This window comes from Sardina pilchardus, chromosome 12 (genome assembly GCF_963854185.1).
Source record: "Sardina pilchardus chromosome 12, fSarPil1.1, whole genome shotgun sequence".
Lineage (NCBI taxonomy): Eukaryota > Metazoa > Chordata > Actinopteri > Clupeiformes > Clupeidae > Sardina > Sardina pilchardus.
In genome coordinates, this window is record NC_085005.1 from 8500826 (window position 1) to 8521440 (window position 20615).

The following is a 20615-nucleotide window of genomic DNA, read 5'->3' on the forward strand; positions in this document are numbered from 1 at the left end:
TTCCGGGAAATGATTTCTTGGACGCAGTGCAAAGGCGTGATGCCCCTAGAACAGCTGATAGAAATCGGTTTTGGCCTGAGTCATAAAGCAAGCATTACTGTTGTAGTCCCCATGTGCATGTTTGTGAGTGTGTGTGTGTGTGTGTGTGTGTGTCTCTCTGTGTGTGTGCGTGCATACCTGCTTATATGTGTGTGTGTACCTGTGTGTGTATGTGTGTGTGTGTGTGTGTGTGTGTGTGTGTACGTGCAATGCATGCTTGTGTGTGTGTGTGTGTGTGTTTGTGTGTGTGTGCGCGTGTGTGTGCATGCATGTTTATGTGTGTTTTCTACCCACACGTGTGCTTTCTGGCATGGAACCCGAGCAGCACGCTCCTGTAGCTCGTCTACTTCTGCACTAGGGTATAGCCCATTGGCAGCCACATTTAAGCCTCCCAAGGCCACGCTGTTCCCCAGACTGCTAAAATGTTGAGGCAAATCCATCACTGTATGAAATACAAACTCAGCAAATGCATATTGAAATGTTCACATACAGATGCACTAACAAGCACTCGTCCCACCATTAGCTAAGACGGATCTTAGTGAAATAAGAGGGTTCTTTGCTAACCTTATGTGTGGTAATGTATGTAATGGATGTAATACAGACATGAACGTTACATATATACATTTACTTTATATATACATTATATATATTTATTTACTTTGTTTTCATTTTTATGGAGTCTTTATGGATCATTTTCAAGAAAGTGATCATGCACCCGGCACATTTCATTTCCATGAGGCGGGGTATGAACTGTTGACTCATTGCTTTGGTGTCCTATACATCAGCGGGTGAGTTGACTGGGCCGGGCTCCTCCTCATGAATAATGGCCTCATGTGTCTCCGCTGCCCTGGAGAGCCGTGAGGGAGCACTGTGGTTCCACCCGTGGGGGGATGGGACACGTTTTTATTTAAGGTGGAGGGTTGAGAGACGACGGAGACCTCCGCATGAGTTATTCATCTTGTCATTATCATGCGACGTGCACGTTGGCTTTAAACGAAGAAAAAAAAGAGAAACGTCTACCAGACAGTTTTTTTTTGTCAGATGGCTTTTGCTGTATTCTGTTTAAGATAGCAGGATTTGGAAATCTTAGCCTGGCAGCTGTGTTCAAGGCACCTCGGCTTTTGAATATGGGTATAATAACCCTCTCGCCACCACCACTGAATGAACCATGGTTCATCTCTCAAACCACAGCCCTGCATCTCCACCCCCCCCCACCCTCCTCTGCTCTCCACTCCTCTGTCATCCCCGGCTGTGTTTTGCAATATCTTCCTTTGAAATGCAAGCCTGTGCTGAGCCTTGTGTGTATTTATCAAAGGGCCTGTTGGAACACGTCGCTCGCTATAATGCATATTTTTTCTGGATGGTTATGGTTGCAAGTCCCGGCCTTGACACCTTCCCTCCAGAACGTTATAATTAGGAGTTTTGTCTCCTGCCTAAGGGATTGGTTGTGGCCTAGAAAGTGTCTATACTGTAGAGCTACAGTGTGTGTGTGTGTGTGTGTGTGTGTGTGTGTGTGTGTGTGTGTGTGTGCGTGCGCGCGCGCAGAGCTTTTTTGGTCCTCCGTCATGTTCTCCCGTTCCTGAAAGTGGTGATTTTGTGGTTTCTGCAGAATTTTTGCCACCAATGTCAGCTGCACTCATAATATTCCACACTCACTCACTGCATCCACACACACAAAAAGGGTGAAAAAAGCCTTAATGTGATGAAAAAATACACACGCATCTGTTTTGTGCTAAAAGCGGCGCTCAAATGTCAAACTTGAGGAATTGAGTTATTGGCCCGAGTGGTACAGTGTTTATTTGCCTCAAAAGACTAGAGACAAACTGTTCCACCCAATCAAGCGTCGTCTGCCTTCAAAGGGCTGCCTTTTGATGCATGCCTTGACCTCAACAACAGCCCCTCTCAACCCAAATACTTCACCACAGTTCAAAGGTCACCACTCCAATCCCACTTTTGCTGTGGGCAAGGAGCGAGATAAAAAACAAAAAAAAAGCCGCATATTTGTGTGTCAGTCTTCATTGGCTTCTGGGATCACTCAAAAGCGAGGGGAACCGTACGACGACTGAGGCGGGAGGTCGCCCCTCCTGAATATGACCCGTCATGGCGGCCGGTCATCCAGTTGTAAGCCGGTACGTGTGGGGCAGCAGTGGGTGAGCGAGAACAGATGAGGTTTCAGGTACCTCCATGGTCTTTCTGTCAGTCTCAACAACACTGGAGTTTCAGCTATGAGAGAAAGAGGGAGGGCGTGTATCGAAGTCACCCATTTCCCAGGGAAGGAGGGGAGGCTACTAGGGTTTCTTTCAGAAATGACACGTCTCGCCACTAGGTAACATCAAGGTGAAAGGTTGATCATCTGTTGAGCAAAATGGCCCCTTTTTTTCTTAGGTGACAAGAGGGATTAAAAAGAGCATGCCATTTATGTTTATGGTCTTCACTTTGGTGTCTCTGACTATTGGGATGTCAAGCAGCCATTTTCCTGGTCAATAAATGAAAAGTCCTTGTGGTGTATATTTGAAGTGTTCTTGGGTTTGTCTTAGAGGGTCACACATTATGTTTGTTCCACTTTTCACCTTTTCACTTTTAATGGGATCATAGCAGATCTCTGTAAAACACTCACCCTCAACCAAGACTTGTAGTTGTCTGGTATGGGACCTCACCACATTTGAGGAAAACGCCAACACTCCTTCTGTTCTCTTCTTTGAAGAGCAAAGCCTTCTGTTGAGTGTAAAACCAGCAGGTAGCCACAGCTGTTGGCATTGCTCAGGCCTTGTAGTTGCCCACTGATCTCCGATACTTCTGTTGGCTCTGCAGTTGGGTTTTTAGTTCCACCTCCCTTTTTACAATGAATAATGATCTGGACTTAAAACTGATCCTACTGCTGACACTCGTGATTTATTATGTGTATGTAATAATTCGACAGGTAGATTCATGCTTGAGTTACTTCACAGCAAGTGAATACATTTATCTACTTAAATGCCCTGTGATGATGTTAGGCTTCCTGAACCCTGTATTAGAAACAGAATGAGTGTGAGTTGAGAGGAGGAGGAGGAGAAGGAGGAGAAGGAGGAGGAGGAGGAGGAGGAGGACGAGGAGGATTTGATGGGTAAATGCTGCAACCTGAGTTTGTATGTGACAGTTTGCCAAAAAAAAAACAAGATGTGGTTTAATCCGTGCTGTACAGATAGCTTCTAGGCAATCTGTCTAATTCAAATCCTTGTCAGCATTTCTGTGTGTTTAGGGTGTATGCCAATATTTAGAGTTAGACTGAATCTGGACAATACAACTTTCAGAGGCTTTGAAAACGGAAGTTAATTAAGCTTTTCTGCAGCATTTTCATTGAACTCCATGTGTCCCTCCAGCAGCATGGCTGCCAAAATGTTACTGCTTGGGGGTCATCCCTATGTTCCCCTGGGTCCTATGTTCCCCGTTCCCCCCCCAAAAAAGGGCCCTATGTTCCCCAGTCCCATACAAAGTGGGGAACCTAGGACCCGGGGAACATTTACGTTCCCACTTCATGTTAGCTTGCTATATGAGCAGCATGTTCTAGAAGAGCTCCTGGGGTATTGTCATGTAGTAGGATGTGATCATACTCTATCAACTAACGCATCATCATACTTATGCGACAGCAGTCTTCCTGGAAGCCAAGGGCTTGTGTTTGCTTTTGTGCTGCATTTATCTGCATGAATTGCAATTCATTCGGAACAGATAACACTCTTGTCATGCCTCCACTGGATAGAATTAGGATTTCAAACATGGCGTTAGATAGCCATCAACATCAGTGTCTGTGGTGTGGAAATTTGCTCTCAGAGGAAATTTGTGACATGCCCCCCCCCCCCTTCCTCCCCCTTGGTCTGCGCTGGCAGTTTGCTATGTGCATTTTTAACATAGCTCTCTGGCTTTTAAAGAGACAGACACTCTGCGGCGGAACTTTTGGTATCTGTTTTCAAAAGACTTCGAGCCTTTGAGTTAGAAACACCGTTCTCCTGAACAGACTCTTACGCCATTTTTTTTTTGTGCAGAAACTTGGCCCTCTCTCTGTGTTTGCATACTTGTAGAATGAGCTTTTGCACAGTAGTCTCGGAACTGCCCTGATCTTGTCGCTCTGTTTGTCCAAACCTCTCTGTTCTCCCTGTTCTCTCTTTGTCCTCAGGATTTTCTCCTTTTTTTTGCAAATATCCTGTTTGTGTGTTTACAGTGGTGAAGCCAACAGAAATCTGTCTTTGGACCATGACCCACCACTCCCTTTCATTTTCTCCGGTTGTGTGTATGTGTGTGTGTGTGTGTGTGTGTGTGTGTGTGTGTTTGCTCTGTGTGTGTGTGCGTGTGTGTGTGTGTGTGTGTGTCCATATGCATTTTGGGGGATGGGATTTTAGGCCGCTGGGCTGGTGCTGGGTCCCATATTGCTGAGGGAATTTGGGTGCCAGTGATGTGTATTGTTGCGTCAAACACAATTTAACGCTCTGTTGCTAGTTTATGCTGCATGTAAGCGATTCCCTAGCATTCATGTATGTTAGCACTTATGAATGATTTAAAGCTTTCCCTCACACTCATACATGTATTACCCATGACAGAATATATGGTGCTTGGCCCCCCTACTGGCGTTGCCTGAGGGAGACATGGTTTGCTTTATGCGTTTCCGTCTGTCTGATAGCTTGCCCAGGCTTTTCCGCGCCTCTTGCCTAACAAGATATCGGTATCAGGAGAGTCCGGTTATTTAGGGGGAGTCAGAAAGGGCAGCGCAGAGTTTCATCCAGTCACTTTGGGAAGCGAGGGACATAAACTATTTGCCGTTAAACCTCGGGGAGGCATGGAGGATTTGTGGGTTGATGAGGCACTCTGAGCTGTTAAGGCAGTTTACTCTGCCTGAATTGTGAGAGAACACCTTCAAGAAAAAGTCGTTGCTCTTGGCTGTTAGAGTGACGATAATGTGCACTTTGACCCTGACCTAGCGCTGGCTTGGGTGATTTGCGGTATTCGTTCAGTTGGTTTGTCAATTAGGATGCGGGCGTCATTAGGCCTTTTCCCACTCGTGTGCCGAGCAGAGGCCTCCCTCGTGTCTGAAGGTGCAGTGTTCTTTGTCTGTGACGCTCCAAGAATAGACTATCCACAGGTCTGGGATCTGTTGTAATCCAGGGAATGGATATCTTCGACCGGAAGTGTGTGGTATTCAAGGGAGGGGCCATCCGTAGGTCGACGGATCTGTAGTATTCCAGGGAAAGGGCATCCTCAGGTCTCTGAGATCTGGGAATCTGGGAATCTGCTCCAGGAGGCGGCATTTTTGTGTCGTTAGCTCACCGCGGCTGTAAATAAGCTCCCTCTTATGGCTTCCAGATGTCCTCACCAATGGGGCTGCAACTGTGGGAGTGTGTGTAAGCACACACACACACACACACACATACACACACACACACACACACACACACACACACTCGCATAACTCAGGCTCTGGCTTTTCACACACATATGCAGCACACTCCCAGGTCCTCTCACACAGACGTGTACTTAAGCATGAACTCTCCCACACACAAGCAGTGATGCCTAAAAAACTCACACATGCACAGAGTGTTCTATTGGTTTGACACACACACACACACACACACACAAACAGAGACATACAGACTCAAAACTATATGAATCTGGCAAATGTGGCCTATGCATGGATGTAATTTACACATGGTTTTCACCAGCACTGATATACACACACACACACACAAACCGAGACATACAGACATTTCGCAAAACTATATGAATCTGGCAAATGTGGCCTATGGATGTAATTTACACATGGTTTTCACCAGCATTGATACACATACACACACACACACACACACACACACACACACACACACACACACACACACATACACACACACAAACTCAAACCCGTCTAGCTGGAGGGTGAGGCTGTGGTGTTTTTCCAGTCACATTGTGAGCATTTGTGCACGTGCTCATTGCGGCAGCAGCGACTTATGAAACTGCTGGAGTATGTCCCGTAATCATCAATGCGCTTCATGCCATTGCACTTCCTCAGTCAGGACTGGAGGCGAAACCCACCATGAAGAGTTATGAGGGATGAAGGGTTATGGGCTCGTCAGAAGGAGTCATGTCATGTGCCGGAGCACTGAAGATTGTTGTATACCACTATCGCCATGGTGACTGTTGCTATGTTGTGCCAAATGTGTATGTTTTTGGGTGAAGTAAAGGTGTGCACCTCAGTGACTCCATTGTCTGACTGTGTGTGTGTGTGTATGTGTGTCTGTGTGTGTGTGTCTGTATGTGTGTGTGTGTTTGTGTGCAGGGCCTGTACAGGCCTTTCATGTCCCATAAAAGTGAGACGGATTCTCCTCAATCACTCTTCAAATGAAGTGCTTGAAGTGGCCTGGTTGTCGCCGCTGGTTAGGCCACAGAAATGAACGTGGAAAGCAATATCAGCTGAAGTAACTCTGATTGATCTCTGCTGCCAGACCTCCTTTGCTTGCAAATAAGAGAGTACACAGCACAGCACAGCACTCACCAGCAGTCACCTGTACACTTTGCAAGGATCCAGACAATGTTATGCAATGGCAGACTTCTAGAGGCTTTTCACTGTGATGTCACGGCACTAATGGAAATGGTTGTTTTTCACTGTCCACTTAAGTCCACACACAGCTTCAGTGTCTCCAAGACTGTGCGACAAACTGCACAACTTTTTGGTTCGCGCTTCACACACATGCTTGCTGTGTTGGACGCGACTGCCTCTTTTGCATGGCTGCGTGCTCGGTATCTTTTTTTTAGAGAGTAAAGAGCCAACTCGGCTGTTCTCTTGCTACTTAGTGCTAAGTGATAATTGTTCTGGTTTGAGTGAGCTAACTGCACTCGCAGCTTCAGCTCCAACCAGTTTGGCAGTTGTGGGGAAGCTTGGCTGACTCATACTATGGCAGGAAGACACGCAAGCTAAGTCCATCTGGCCGTGCATGTCAACATGAAAGCCATTTTATTGCCTCTGTATACTTAACACCAATTGCTGGTGTCCTGTCAAGCTTCCATTTTAAATCATGCTTCTGATGGGCATAGTCAAGTAAAAAGGTGTACATTTCAAGCTAAGTGAAGGCGTTATTACTTCCCATCAGTGTGCAACAGACATCATTACAATTTACATAAACTGACTGACACTGACACAAACAACACAGGCTCCATGACTTTTTTTATGTTTCTTGATTGGTTCTCCTTCAGTGTTCATGAATGTGTGAAGTCTTCTGCCAGTCTATCCGTGAGCATGTAGTAGGCCCATCCGTCTGTCCAATGCCCCTTGTGATCATTCACGCTGAGGTAATGATGAGCCTTACTGGTTAGTGACAGATAGGTTCTGACAGTTGCATCCTGTGGCAACTCCTACAGAACCTGTTTTTTAGGAAACTTTAACATAACACAGGCATAGGGGCATTTTTGAACAATCTAACAAACTAAAAGCCATCAGACCTGTCTGGCAGACAACAGCCCACTCTCAGCACTGAAAAAGGTTGCATCACACTACTGTTTGAAAGTTTGGGGTCATTCCAACATTTTTGGGATCAGGTCCTGTTTTGGCTTTTAAAATGAATCAAAAATCAATCCGCAATACAGTGTAGACTTAATGTTGTCCATGACTACTGTAGCAGGACATGGCTGTGTTTTTTTTTTTAAATGAAATATCTAAACCTATCATCAGTAACCAGTAACGTCCTGTGTTTCAGTGGTTGTGTTGGCTAATTTTAAAAGACAAACATTTTATAAGACAAACTGATCAAATCCTTTTGCAATTATGTTAGCACAGCTGAAAGCAACTACCCTGATTAAAGAAGCAGCTGCCCTTCTTGAGTGGAGAGTATTTGAAGCGTCAGCTATTGAGGGTTTGATTAAAAGCACAACATGGCCAGAAACGAAGAGCTTTCATCTGAAACATGTCGATCTATTTTTGCTCTGAGAAATGATTTCTTGATGATTGATCCATCTGAGAAATGGCCAAGAACTCATGTAGAGTGTAAACTGCCTTTGACCAGAATAGAACGAAGAGTAGGAGGCCTCAGGACAAGCACGAGCACATTAGAGTATCTACTGTAGATGCATCAGAGGTCCTCAACTGGCAGCTTTGTTGAACAGTACCTGCAAAACACCTTAGTCAACTTTGACAGAAGAGGTGATTTCAGGATGCTGCCCCCCTAGACAGAGTGGAAAAGATAAGACCATATCTGCATATCTCTGTTTCCATTACAGCTTAGCGCAAAATAAAAGCGATACTTGCGTTTAGTGTTATATGACTCACCTGAATGCAAAAGACGTGTTTCCATTGCACTTTTGATATAGTGCTATTTCGATACATCTGGGGAAAAAAACGACTTTTGCGAGTGTACAAACGTTTTTGCGATATTTGTGGGGTTATGCTATATCCATGTGTTTCCACTGCTAGTTCCTCTTTTGTGCATTTTGGATTTGCACATTTTCAGGGTTAATGGAAACATACCTTCAGACTGGCCAAAAAAAAAGAAAAGATTAAGCGACAAAAGAACAGCGGCAGCTGACCGAGGTAGATAGGAGAATGGTGATATGGATAGACCTAAGGTGTTAAAATGGTGAAGAGCAGCATTTGTGAGATCCAGACCAAATGCTGATCTCCACGTGAGTGTCTGGGGTGCTTTGATGATGGAGTGAGAAATATGAGATAAGATAAGATAAACCTTATTGTCCCTGTAAGGAGAAATGTGTCTTGGGCTGTAAAGGGAGCTGTGAACAACAATCATATACATGCAGGAGGACCCTGATACAGGGAGAAAATAACTCTTAACATTTGTAAGGAGACATTCAGAGATTAATTATGTATCCTTCCTTTCTTATTTTGTGTAGTGGAGCCACTTATGTGACACTTAAATAATGTGTTGAATAAGGAAGGCTATCACTCAAGTTTGCAGTGCTTGAGTTTAACAGTTTCTTCTAAGAAGAGTCTCCAAACTACGCAAGAAACATATAGACAAGAAGCACTCAGCTGGTATTCTCTATATAATGGAGTGGAATAGAAATGTCTTAGTGAACCAAGCTTTTGAACGGCAGTATATGTTAGAAATATACTTGGGAGACATTCTTCTGTAAAAGCTGGTGTTACTTACGTCTTCATGGGTTCGTGGCCCAATACATTTGCATAGTGAAGAACTTGGGTAGCCTAGTGAGTTGGAATAGCATAAGTTTGTTTCACCCATGAGTGATTATGTTGACCCATATGATGAGTCCTATGATGCTATGAAGGTAGGTCACTGCAATCCAGAATGTATAAACCTTACCTAACCATAGTGTCACTTCAATGTACGTAGTCAGAGTTGTACCTTCTAGTGTTCACTTGTTATGATGGATCAAGTCCTTGTGTTATGAATCAGCCAGTCCTCTGCTCTTCCAAGCCCAGCCCAGCCCAGCCCAGCCGAGCTCGACCCACCCGGCCCACCCCTGCTGTTGCATCACTCTGATGCGGAACAGACCCGCTGTGAATGACATTAATCATCTCATCAGCCCGGCTAAAATAAAGCGATGGTAATCGCCCTGTCTGGCACGGGCATTGTTGCTCATGTCCTTATTTACTGGCTGGGGCCTCAGCGTCCCTGTCTAAACAGCTGTAAGCCCCATTGCTCTGTGATTATCGCCGGAGGATTATCTGCCTGCCTTTAGTTTTTTGGGGTCTTAGCATTTTTCTCTCTATTTTTGTTCTTCGCTTCTTTCTTTCTGTCTGCCCACTTATCTCTCTCGCAGTTGTTTCTGTTTGTGTCTAGTGGTGCATGCGCGCGTGTGTGTGTGTGTGTGTCTGTGTGGTTAGGGTGGACAGAGTAATAGGTGTACGGTGTGTGTCTTTGTTGTGTGCGCTGCACGCAGGGCTGGATATCAGTGTTACCCTGCCATCCACACCCTGGGAGTTCTGCCATGTGATCTCGAATAAAAAAAAGAAAGAAAAACGGCAGAAAAAAAGAGGAGTGGAGAGGTAGAGCAGTGGAAAGAGAGGGCGAGGTGGGGCATGGGGCTGTTTGTTTTATTCCAACGAGCATTTCCCACTTTTGTTGGTGATGGTGGTGGTGGTGGTGAGGTGGGGGGGGAGGTAATTTTTAGCTTATGGCATCTCTCCTGTGCTCATCAGTTAATGTGGAGGCTTTCATCTTGTCATTCCTGTTTTGTTGTGGGTCTCCCCCCCCCCCCCCCCCCCCCCATGTCCCAACCACACGAGTGAATGAGTCATGCTAGTTACAGAATGTAGGGAAGAGATATGGAGCCCAAGTGAGCAAACATGGGAAGGTCTCCCTCACCACCACCACCACCACCACACAAAACTCCATTACTGCATTACATTTATTTTATACTACCCCCAGGAGAGATGGAGGCCTGTTCTCTGTTTTGTGCACACCTTTTGTGTGTGTGTGTGTGTGTGTGTGTGTGTGTGTGTGTGTGTGTGTGTGTGTGTGTGTGTGTGTGTTGGGTCATGTCCTGTTAAGTAGAGCTTGTGTATTGTTTTGTGTGTGTGTGTGTGATCATGGTCATGTCCTGTTAAGTAGAGCTTGTGTATTGTTTTGTGTGTGTGTGTGTGTGTGTGATCATGGTCATGTCCAGTTAAGTAGAGCTTGTGGGTGTGTGTGTGCGCATGTGGTCATGGTCATTTCCTGTTAAGTTTTGTGTGTCTGTGTGTGTCTGCCTGCGTGTGTGCCCGCGTGTGTGTGTGTGCGCGCGCCGTGTGTATATATTTGTAAGGGCATTAAAGACGTGTGATTGCGCCGAGCTTGTGTGGAAAGGTCAAAGGCATTCAGCGCTGGCCGCCTCCTTATCAGCACAAGACTCGGCCCTCCGCCCCCTCCACCCCCTCCATCCCTCCGCAGGGCCCAGTTCCCACGATGCCGTGCCGCCTCCGAGCCACCGCGGGCAGGGCAAGGCTGTGCTGTGGTGTGGTGTGGTGTGGTGTGGCTTGGCAGGGTGGCACAGATCTGTGGCCGTGGGTGGAGGAGCAGGGGGTGCCCTGCCGTGCCCTGCCTTGCCCTGAGCCACCTGTGCCACTCATAGAGAGGGCACTGTGAAGGTGTGTCAGTAGCATTGAATAACTATTGTTATTATTATTATTATTATTATTACCGGTACAACTACTCTACTCTTTGGTACACACACACACACACACACACACACACACACATACACACACACCACACACCACACATATGTATTCGATATGAAAGTGCACACACACTGACACACTCCTTGCACATACCTGAAACAGTGAAACTCTGCCATGTGTGAAACTCCCTTGGACACACCTGCATGTGCTCATGCCTCATTAGTGCATCAGGAGTTGTTTGGGAAGTCGCAGGCTGCAGCCTGTAAGAATGTAAAACAACAGCTTTTCTCCCATCACCGAGCATCTGCTGTGTGTGTCCGTGTGTGTGTGTGTGTGTGTGTGTGTGTGTGTGTGTGTGTGTGTGTGTGTGTGTGTGTGTGTGTGTGTGTGTGTGTGTGAGAGAGAGAGAGAATGCCTGCACCTCATTTGACCTCTGTCCTTTTTTCTTATTGGTGGAGGATGGTCACATGTGCTTTTTGGGCTGATTTTGCTGAGTCAGTGTGGTATCCCACAGAGAGGATGATCAAGTGTGCTATTTGTATTGTTTTAATAATGATATATACTGTATCACAAATGAAATAAGACATCGGTGTAGTTATTACGGTCATATCGGTGTCACCGAAAGCAAAACGATCTTCAGGGGGCCTCCTAATCTAATCTGTGTCTCTGTTTCTCTGGTTTTCTCTGCAGCCAAACCCTTCACCTGCAAGGTGAAGCAGATGCGTCTGCGAAGGGAGGATTTCGAGATCCTGAAGGTCATCGGCCGAGGCGCATTTGGAGAGGTATGCCTGTCATGCACAAAACACAAAATGGCCGTGTGTGTGTGTGTGTGTGTGTGTGTGTGTGTGTGTGTGTGTGTGTGTGTGTGTGTGTGTGTGTGTGTGTGTGTGTGTGTGTGTGTGTGTGTGTGTGTGTGTGTGTGTGTGTGTGTGTGTGTGTGTGTGTGTGTGTGTGTGTGTGTGTGTGTGGGTCTATGTGTTTGTATGTTTATGCCTATTTGTGTTGTGTGATGGGGTAACAGATACACGTTAGCGATAGAGAGGAAGATTACTGGTTGTATTTCCTTCTGATCCACATTCACATAAGTCCTCACCCTTACCTAGTAGTTTGTGAGATTGAGAGGTTTGGGGTTTCCAGGTTGGCGATATACCTGTTCAACGGCCTTGTGACTTTATTGAATCGTTATTTACTAAAGGGGAAAGGATAACAAGACATGTTAATGTCAACCTCAGTGTTCAGCGATATAATGGGCTTTGGGACCTGGAGGAGGCCCAAAGGCAGTTGAGATCCAGCGTTTGAATTTGCATACGTCTCTGTGTTCTGTGTGTGTCAGTCTGCGCGAGTGTGGGTTTATGTCTGCATAGCTCAGATGATTTTGTAGGTTAAAGTTAACAGTAAACTCGGGCCTGATCCAAACTCTGCTGCCCCTGACTACACACTGTGGAATAATCCCGCAGTATTTTATAAACTGGCCTCTGGTGGCGAAGGTGGCTATTAATGAACATTGTGGATTCGGTCGTGTTAGATTTCCACATCAGTCGATAGCTGTAATTGCCATAATGACAGCCAAGCACTCTATAAACATATAGCCTAATTATCCTTAATCATGCATAGTTATGACAATCCTCAACTCCACAAGATGGCTTTATTTATGTTGTCTTGTGAAATGGCGCTCTCTGTTTGGTTGCTCTGTAAACATTACATAAGTGTGTGCTCAAGCACGAGCACAGAAGCACCCGTCTGTCCGTCCGTCCGTCCGTCCGTCTGTCCGTCCGTCCGTCGTCTCCAAAGCACCAGCGCTGCTGCGGGGGCAGGTCTTGTCTCCGGCCGGCCGAGGGGGGGGGGGGGGTTGGGGGGGCGGGTCTGCAGTCTGGGCACCAGCGCGGACCCCCCGGGGGCCTGTTTCTGGGGCTCTTTATGGGTGTTCCATTTCACAGGCGTTAGCGGGTGGGGGTTTGGGGGGGGGTGGCTCTGGTGCCAGGCGTGCCCACCAGTGTGGAGTGGAAACAGGCCGAGGCCCAGAGAGTGGCTCAGGCTGCTGGGGGAGCTGGTGAAATGGATTCAGGGTAATAGACTGTGACTAATACAGGGGCTCTCGGCGTGTCGAGCGCTGGCCCGCGCTCAGGTGCAGGTGGGGTGGGCGGGCGGGCGGGCAGGCCGGCGAGGATCAGCAGGGGCAAAAGGAAATGGAGTCCCCTCTGGCTCTACCCATGGGGAGCACCTGTTTGATGATGTCAGAGTAAACCGCAGTATAACACCCCCCCCCCCCCCCCCCCCAACACACACACACACACACACACAGCACCCACTGGCTGGTTGTCCCAAGGCCACCACCACCTCCACCAACCCCTCCCCACCCCGGCCTGATGGGGAGATATGAGCAGGGGATTTCCACTGCAGAGAAGAATGAGTATTTAACTGGACTGTGGGAAGGAGAGAGGGAGAGAGAGAGGGAGAGAGGGAGGGAAGAAAGAAAAAAGAGAGACAGAGAGAAATAGAGAAACAGAGACAGAGAGGGAGGGGAGAAAGAGAGAAAGAGAGAGACAGGGAAGAAAGAGAGAGAGATTGAGACAGAATGAAAGGGAGAGAGAGAGAGGGGGAGGGAGGGAAGAAAGAGTGAGTCAGTGAGAAAGTGAGACTGCTACTGCGGTGTGTGTGTGTGTGTGTGTGTGTGTGTGTGTGTGTGTGTGTATACAGTATAACGTATGTGTGTGTATAATGTGTACACGAGGGCGGCTGTATGTCTCACACACCGTGTCGGCAGAGAGGCTGGCGTCAGCAGAAGGTGTCTCTCTCTGTGCTGCAGGACACAGTACTGTACTGCTCAGGTGACCCAGCATCTCTACAGCATCTCTACAGCATCTCCGCTCCGCAGCGACTCGTCTAGAGGATGCCCTCATTACAGGACTCCAGAAAAGAATAAAAATGGCCAATGTGGTGTTGACATATTAAAATAATGATTATATTACCAAATATTTTTCCTGAGCACGCTACATTAACTACACATAGTCCACATGAAACAGAGTATTATTGTGTTTTGTTAAATAAGACAAAAGTGTGTGTTGCTGACTGTGTTCTGAAGATGAGCCATGTGTGTATTCTTCATGGGAACACGAGAACATTCTGTGTGTGTGTGTGTGTGTGTGTGTGTGTGTGTGTGTGTGTGTGTGTGTTGTTTGCCGGTACTAAATCACCCAGTGGTCAGTACTGTTTGTGTGTGAACGATGGCTAAAGAGAGGGTATTAGTGGGAGCTATGGAGGGAGGATCAGCGAGATGTAAAAGCTGTGAGGTGGAGAGGGAAGGAAGCCACATAGAGGCAAAGACATGCTTGTTTACTACACTGGACAGCAGGCAAAGCCGCAACACTGGTGCCAATAATCTCAGTTAAGGATGTCCTCTCACTGCCACTATCTTCCGCCCACCGCTCTCTCTCTCTCTCTCTTTCTCTCTCTCTTTCTCGCTCCCTCTCTCTCTCTTTCTCTTTCTCTCTGTCTTTCTCTCTCTCTCCCTCTCTCTCTCTCCTTCCCTCTCTGTCTTTCTCTCGGTCACTACAGAACGCACGTCTGAGATGATGTGTGTGGAGTGGACGAGGGCCAGGAAGTAGGCACTGCTCCGTGGTTTGGGCTCTGTTTACTGCTGGGTGAAAGAGGAGGGAGAGAGAGAGCAGCAGCACTGAGCTGGAAATTGGCACTTGTTCTCCTGTGAATGGCCCGAGGTCAAAGATCCGTTTCAGTCTAACAGGTTTACACTCACAGACTGGAACCGCGGTCAGTGCACCTCTCCATGGGCTCCCCGGCTGCTGTGTTGAGTTAGCATGTGTGGATAGTTCACGCTTTACTCGCCTGTTTGACTGCACATTGTAATGTATTTGGCAGAGGGACTAAATGGACATCATTCAAGTCCCTTTCTCTCTGTTTCATGTGATAACACTAAAACTAAGCGTTTGTGAGGACCCTATATATTGGGTTGCTGGGGTGCAGTGCGTTGTTAAAGGAGCATTTGATATTGTCGTGATTGAGTGCCTTGACTTGACCTCGTACCCATATGCTACCCCACCATAGCACAGCCATTCCAGTTCCCGCAAGTCACGGGATTTCTGGAATATCATGGAATTTTATTAAAATCTTCTCCGGACTTTGGGGCAAAGTCAGGGATTATCAAGAATTGTGTTGCCGCAGTTTATAATGTACTTGCCAAATTACATTCATATATTTAGACGCAGTACTGGCATTTATTGTGCAATTAGCTTTTTCCATCACTGCTTGCTTGAGTGGTTGTGGTTAGCACTACTTTGTTTATTAAATGCCCATTTATTTCCTTCCTGCTCTAAAAAAGATGCTAGAGTGCTACGCTGCTCAGTACCCAAGCGATATATTGTACCATTCATTTTATAATGAGTCATGGAAATGTAGCTTTGTTTGTCAGGGAAATGCTGGGAAAGTTCATGGAATTTTACATTTGACATAGAGTGGGCACAGTTGTGGCACCCTGCTAATGATGCTAACCATGGTTAAGCCATATCTTATCTCGCTAAATAACCTCTCATTATAGCTTCTGTATGGCAGGTTAAAGCAGTATCATTGGGATAAAACAGGATCCTACAGTCTTATAGTATAAGTTATGCTCTGGAGGCCACTCCTTTGCCTTTTTAAGGGGGGGGGGGTGACTCTTTAGTCCTAAGGCTATTCTCTCTCCTCAAGACTTACGAACGTGGTGTTGTTTTGTTGTTGTTTCTGCCCAGGTTGCCGTGGTGAAGGTGAAGAACACAGACAAGGTGTTTGCCATGAAGATCCTCAACAAGTGGGAGATGCTGAAGAGAGCTGAGGTCAGTATACAGCCCTAGCCAATGTGTCCTCAAAAAGCACCACCACCACCACCACCACCACCACCAGCAGCATTCTATCGCTCTCTCTCTGGGAGCCTGGATCAGACCCCAGGGCTCTGAGGCAGTGGGGCTGTTTTCCTTTCTGTGGGGGGATTCCTGCGTATTTGCATATTTTCCATTTTCCCCTCGAATTCAGCGAGTCAGGCACAGCCCTGAGGAGTTCACTGAGGTGGAATGGAGCTGGGACACAGATGGAAATGTACTCTACTACACGCAATCATCACCTACGCACTTCTCTCTGTGTGTTTTTACGTCAGCGCCGTGGAAGCTTCTAGTTCTGCCAGGTGTGTTTTGTTAACGCTCCGTATCCACACTGTGTGATCCGTAGACGGCGTGCTTCCGCGAGGAGAGGGACGTGCTGGTCAACGGAGACTGCCAATGGATCACCACGCTGCACTACGCCTTCCAGGACGAGAACAACCTGGTGAGCTCAGCACGTACACCAACACTGACACGAGGCACAACTGTGGCTGGAGAGTGCCATTCTACACTTGTTTGGATGGGTCTCCTCTTTCCCGTAGACACACACACACACACACGCACACACACACACACACACACACACACACAGTTGATCCCACGTCAACTGATCCACGAGCCACCTCACAATGGACATGCATCTGTACACACGCCTGTAAGACACAAGACATTTATGCCACACACACAAATCCCTCTTATTCAGAGCAAAAGTATAAGGCGTGGAGAACCATAGGTATGATTTAGCTTAGGATGCCCACTGCACACCTGGAAAATTGATCATTGATCAACAAGTTTCACAAGCTCATATTCTGATCTCTCTCTCTCTCTCTCTCTCTCTCTCTGTGTGTCTCTCTCTCTCTGTCTCCCCCTCCAGTACTTGGTGATGGACTACTATGTAGGCGGAGACCTGCTGACTCTGCTCAGTAAGTTCGAGGACCGGCTGCCGGAGGACATGTCCAAGTTCTACCTGGCCGAGATGGTGCTGGCCATCCACTCCGTCCACGAGCTGCACTACGTCCACAGGTGAGACACAGTTCCTCCCCCAGCTCACTGTGCAGCCAATCAGCAGCCCTCATATAAGACAGTCCCGCCCCCAGTCACAGTGCAGCCAATCAGGAAGGCCTGACGTGAGACAGTCCCTCCCCCAGTCCACTGTGCAGCCAATCAACAAGCCAATGGTCTAGCCAATTAGCAAGGCCTCATACGAGAGAGTTCCTCCCCAAGCCAATGGTCAAGCCAATTAGCAAGGCCTCGTATGAGGTAGTTCCTCCCCCGTCCCACGGCTTACCCAATCAGCGTGGCCTTCTAGGAGTTTCACACCTCTCCAGTCAGTTTGTGTGAAGACTTGTCCACAGATGTGTCAACCAGTCTATGGGTGTTGCTGTTGCTTCCACAGGTTGTCCCATGTTACTGATTGCTAGCCACTTTACAGTTTAAAGATCAAGGCGAGGCAAGATTGCGTCCTCGACCGTCAAATTAGAGATGAGGCATCGTAATCCCATCTGCTGAGGGTGCCTTTGAAAATGAAGGGTTACCTTGGAGTTAAAAATGGCAGTGTTCCGCACAAACCCCCGTCACTATTATACCTGCATGCTTTGAGAAAGCGGCAGTGTTGTTATGTAATAACACAGAGCTATAATTTTCCCATTGTGGAGTGATGGCCTTGTTTTCTGCTGCTTGTTTGGAGTGAAGCTTCAGCTGTGTATTCTCTGCAGACTCATGTTTTTTTCAGAATGTAAATGCATATTTCCCTGTCAGCCACAAACGTAAACAAGTATGTATTGTATACTCAATTACTGTGATTATCGGAAGAACAGTTGACTAGCGTTGCACTGGCGGAAATGGACTGCCTCAATGCAATGGAATGCCGTTTCAACCTTAGCTGAACATTTGACTGTTATCACATGCGGTCATTTACAATGCAGCAGTGCGGTTTCGTGTCCTGGACACATAGCTTCATTGACAACAGGCGACTGTGGCTTTTGGAGCCGACATTCTGGCTCAAGTGGAGCCAGACGACACGGCCACCCCCGCCCATGCTACTTTGGCTATTTTAACCCCCCCAACCCCCCCACACAACCCCGACCCAACCCCCCCCCCCCCCACACACAACCCCGACCCAACCCCAGGAAGTGGCTTGTGTTGCTGGTTTGCATGCATAATGAAAGGGAGTAGTGGTGTGCAGCCCAGGGGGGTATGTGTGTGTGTGTGTTTGGGTGTGTGTGTGTGTGTGTGTGTGTGTGTGTGTGTGTGTGTGTGTGTGTGTGTGTGTGTGGATGAGCTGGTGCTCCCCAATGAGGGGGCTGGACTCTGGGCGTGGGCTGCCTGCCTGCCTGCCTGGGCCTCATGGATCCCAGAGAGGAGAGAGCAGACACACAGCCTATTCTGGGCCTGCGTAATTGCATGCTATCCCTACGGGAGTGGGTGGAGTATGTGTGTGTGTGAGAAAGAGAGAGAGATGGAGAGAGAGAGAGAAGGAGAGAGAGGGGGAGAGAGACAGAGAGTAGGAATGTGTGGCTGTGGAGGGCTGTGTTTGCTAGCATGAGTATGTGTGCGGTTGTATGTCTTTTGTGTCTGTGTCTGTATCATTGTGTGGAGGAGGATTGATGTGTTTATATGTAAGGGTGTTGTGCTTGTGTGTTGAGGACAAGGACTTTGGGTGTTGTGCTTGTGTGTTGAGGACAAGGACTTTGGGTTTATGATACTGTATGTGTATTTATGCCCAAACATGTGTGAGTATGTTTTGAGGAATGTGTGTGTGTGTGTGTGTGTTTGGACTTTGCCTTGTCTGTCATGGAGTTGTCATATGTGTTGAGTAGTCGGAGTTCATGTGTATATAGTATAGTATAGTGTGTGTGTGTGTGTGTGTGTGTGTGTGTGTGTGTGTGTGTGTGTGTGTGTGTGTGTGTGTGTGTGTGTGTGTGTGTGTGTGTGTGTGTGTGTGTGTGTGTGTGTGTGTGTGTGTGTGTGTGTGTGTGTGTGTGTGTGTGTGTGTGTGTGTGTGTGTGGATGGGGGGTTGGTGGTGTTGGTCTCAGAGACTAATGATGGGGTAGGGGGTGTGGTCAGTTGCTACCCCACGGGAGAGCATTGGCAAGCTTGCTGCATTTGAGGGTGGGGGACACATCAAGGGCGGGCCTGTCAAAGGAAGTATATGACTGTGTGTGGGTGTGTATGCGTGTGTGTGTGTGTGTGTGTGTGTGTGTGTCGGTGTATGTCTTTATCTCTCTGTGTGTCTGCGGATGTGTATGTCTCTATTTGTCTGTGTGTGTGTGTGTGTGTGTGTGTGTGTGTGTGTGTGTGTGTGTGTGTGTGTGTGTGTGTGTTTGTGTGTGTGTGCATGTCTCTATCTGTCTCTGTGCGTGTGGGCATGTCTGTATCTCTGGGTGTGTGTGTGTGTGTGTGTGTGTTGGCCTGTCCTTCCATTCTCATTTCATACTCAAAACCCAGAAACTGCGTTGGGAGAAATATTATCCTCTATGATTATCCACCACACCGTGCCATCACATTCTTCTTCTTCTCTGTCTGTCTGTCTGCCTCTCTCCCTGTCTCTGTCTGTCCCTGTCTGTCCCTGTCTGTCTCTGTTCTTTTATTTACATTTGCACTTATTCATTTAGCAGACAGTGTTGTTGTAGTTGTCCAAAGTGACTTACATATATCAACTATATTACAAGGAATTGCATTGTCCCCGGAGCACTTAAGGGCATGTTGCTAAAGGGCACAACGGTGGAAGCCAGGAATTTAACCCACAACTTTCAGGCTACTGTACGCTAGTCTGGCTCCTTAACCACCAGCCATTTTATGTGTGCATTATGTGAAAAAGATGAGAGAGAACACAAGCAAAAGAAAGTGGGGCTTTTCATTTATCACAGCAGTCTGTTATCTAGGTCCGTCCGTATCCTGTGGTTTGACCAGTTTAGTGTAAGACTCAGAGAGAAACACAGCATAAGACTCTGTGAGAAACACAGCATGTTGATGCATCATATGAGTGATGAGAGTTATGTGATGTCTAGACTTATTCAGATACATCCTGCAGTGTCCCATGTTAGCTACAATATCCATCATTCACAAACTGTCACACAAGTTTTTATCTCACGTCTGAGTTTATTTCAGTCAACACTATCAGAACTGATTATTGTTCTTCTTAAAACTTTTATTGTGTACAAGTTTGGCAGAGGAGGCTCTGTCTGGTATACAGGAACACTGAGCTATGCTAATGATTAGGTTTAATCCTCAACATATTTGGACTGGAAGTTGGGTGTTTTTGGAGATCAACTGTGTGCCAGTTTTTGTATTTGGGTGGTTGTCATGACATGGCCTTTTTTTGGTCCAGAGTGTCAAACTGAAGTAAAGAAATGTCTAATCTGCAAATAAATGTGGTTATATTGTTCAGAAAAACCTGCTTTATATGAACATATGGACCATTCATGCCAGTCATATTCCTATTTCTCAAAATTTTCAGCCAAACCAGGAAAAGCTCATATGGCGTGACTGTCCCGAGCCCATTTCATAAAGTTTGATTTTGAATAAAAAAAAATCTAATTAATATATTTTCCCATTACTTAAATACAATGAATACTAAAGATGTCTACTTGTAAGTCTGTAGTGTTTAAAGTCCAGGCAT

At 46.9% G+C, this 20615-nt stretch overlaps 1 protein-coding gene across 1 annotated transcript in view; it reads left to right on the forward strand.

The window, feature by feature from the left end:
* Positions 1-20615, forward strand: part of cdc42bpab (CDC42 binding protein kinase alpha (DMPK-like) b) — a 71033-nt gene that overhangs the window by 6785 nt on the left and 43633 nt on the right. Inside the window, 4 exon segments of the mRNA XM_062550401.1 lie at positions 11819-11910; positions 15871-15954; positions 16343-16438; positions 16868-17016. Coding sequence (XP_062406385.1) covers positions 11819-11910; positions 15871-15954; positions 16343-16438; positions 16868-17016 — 421 coding nt within the window.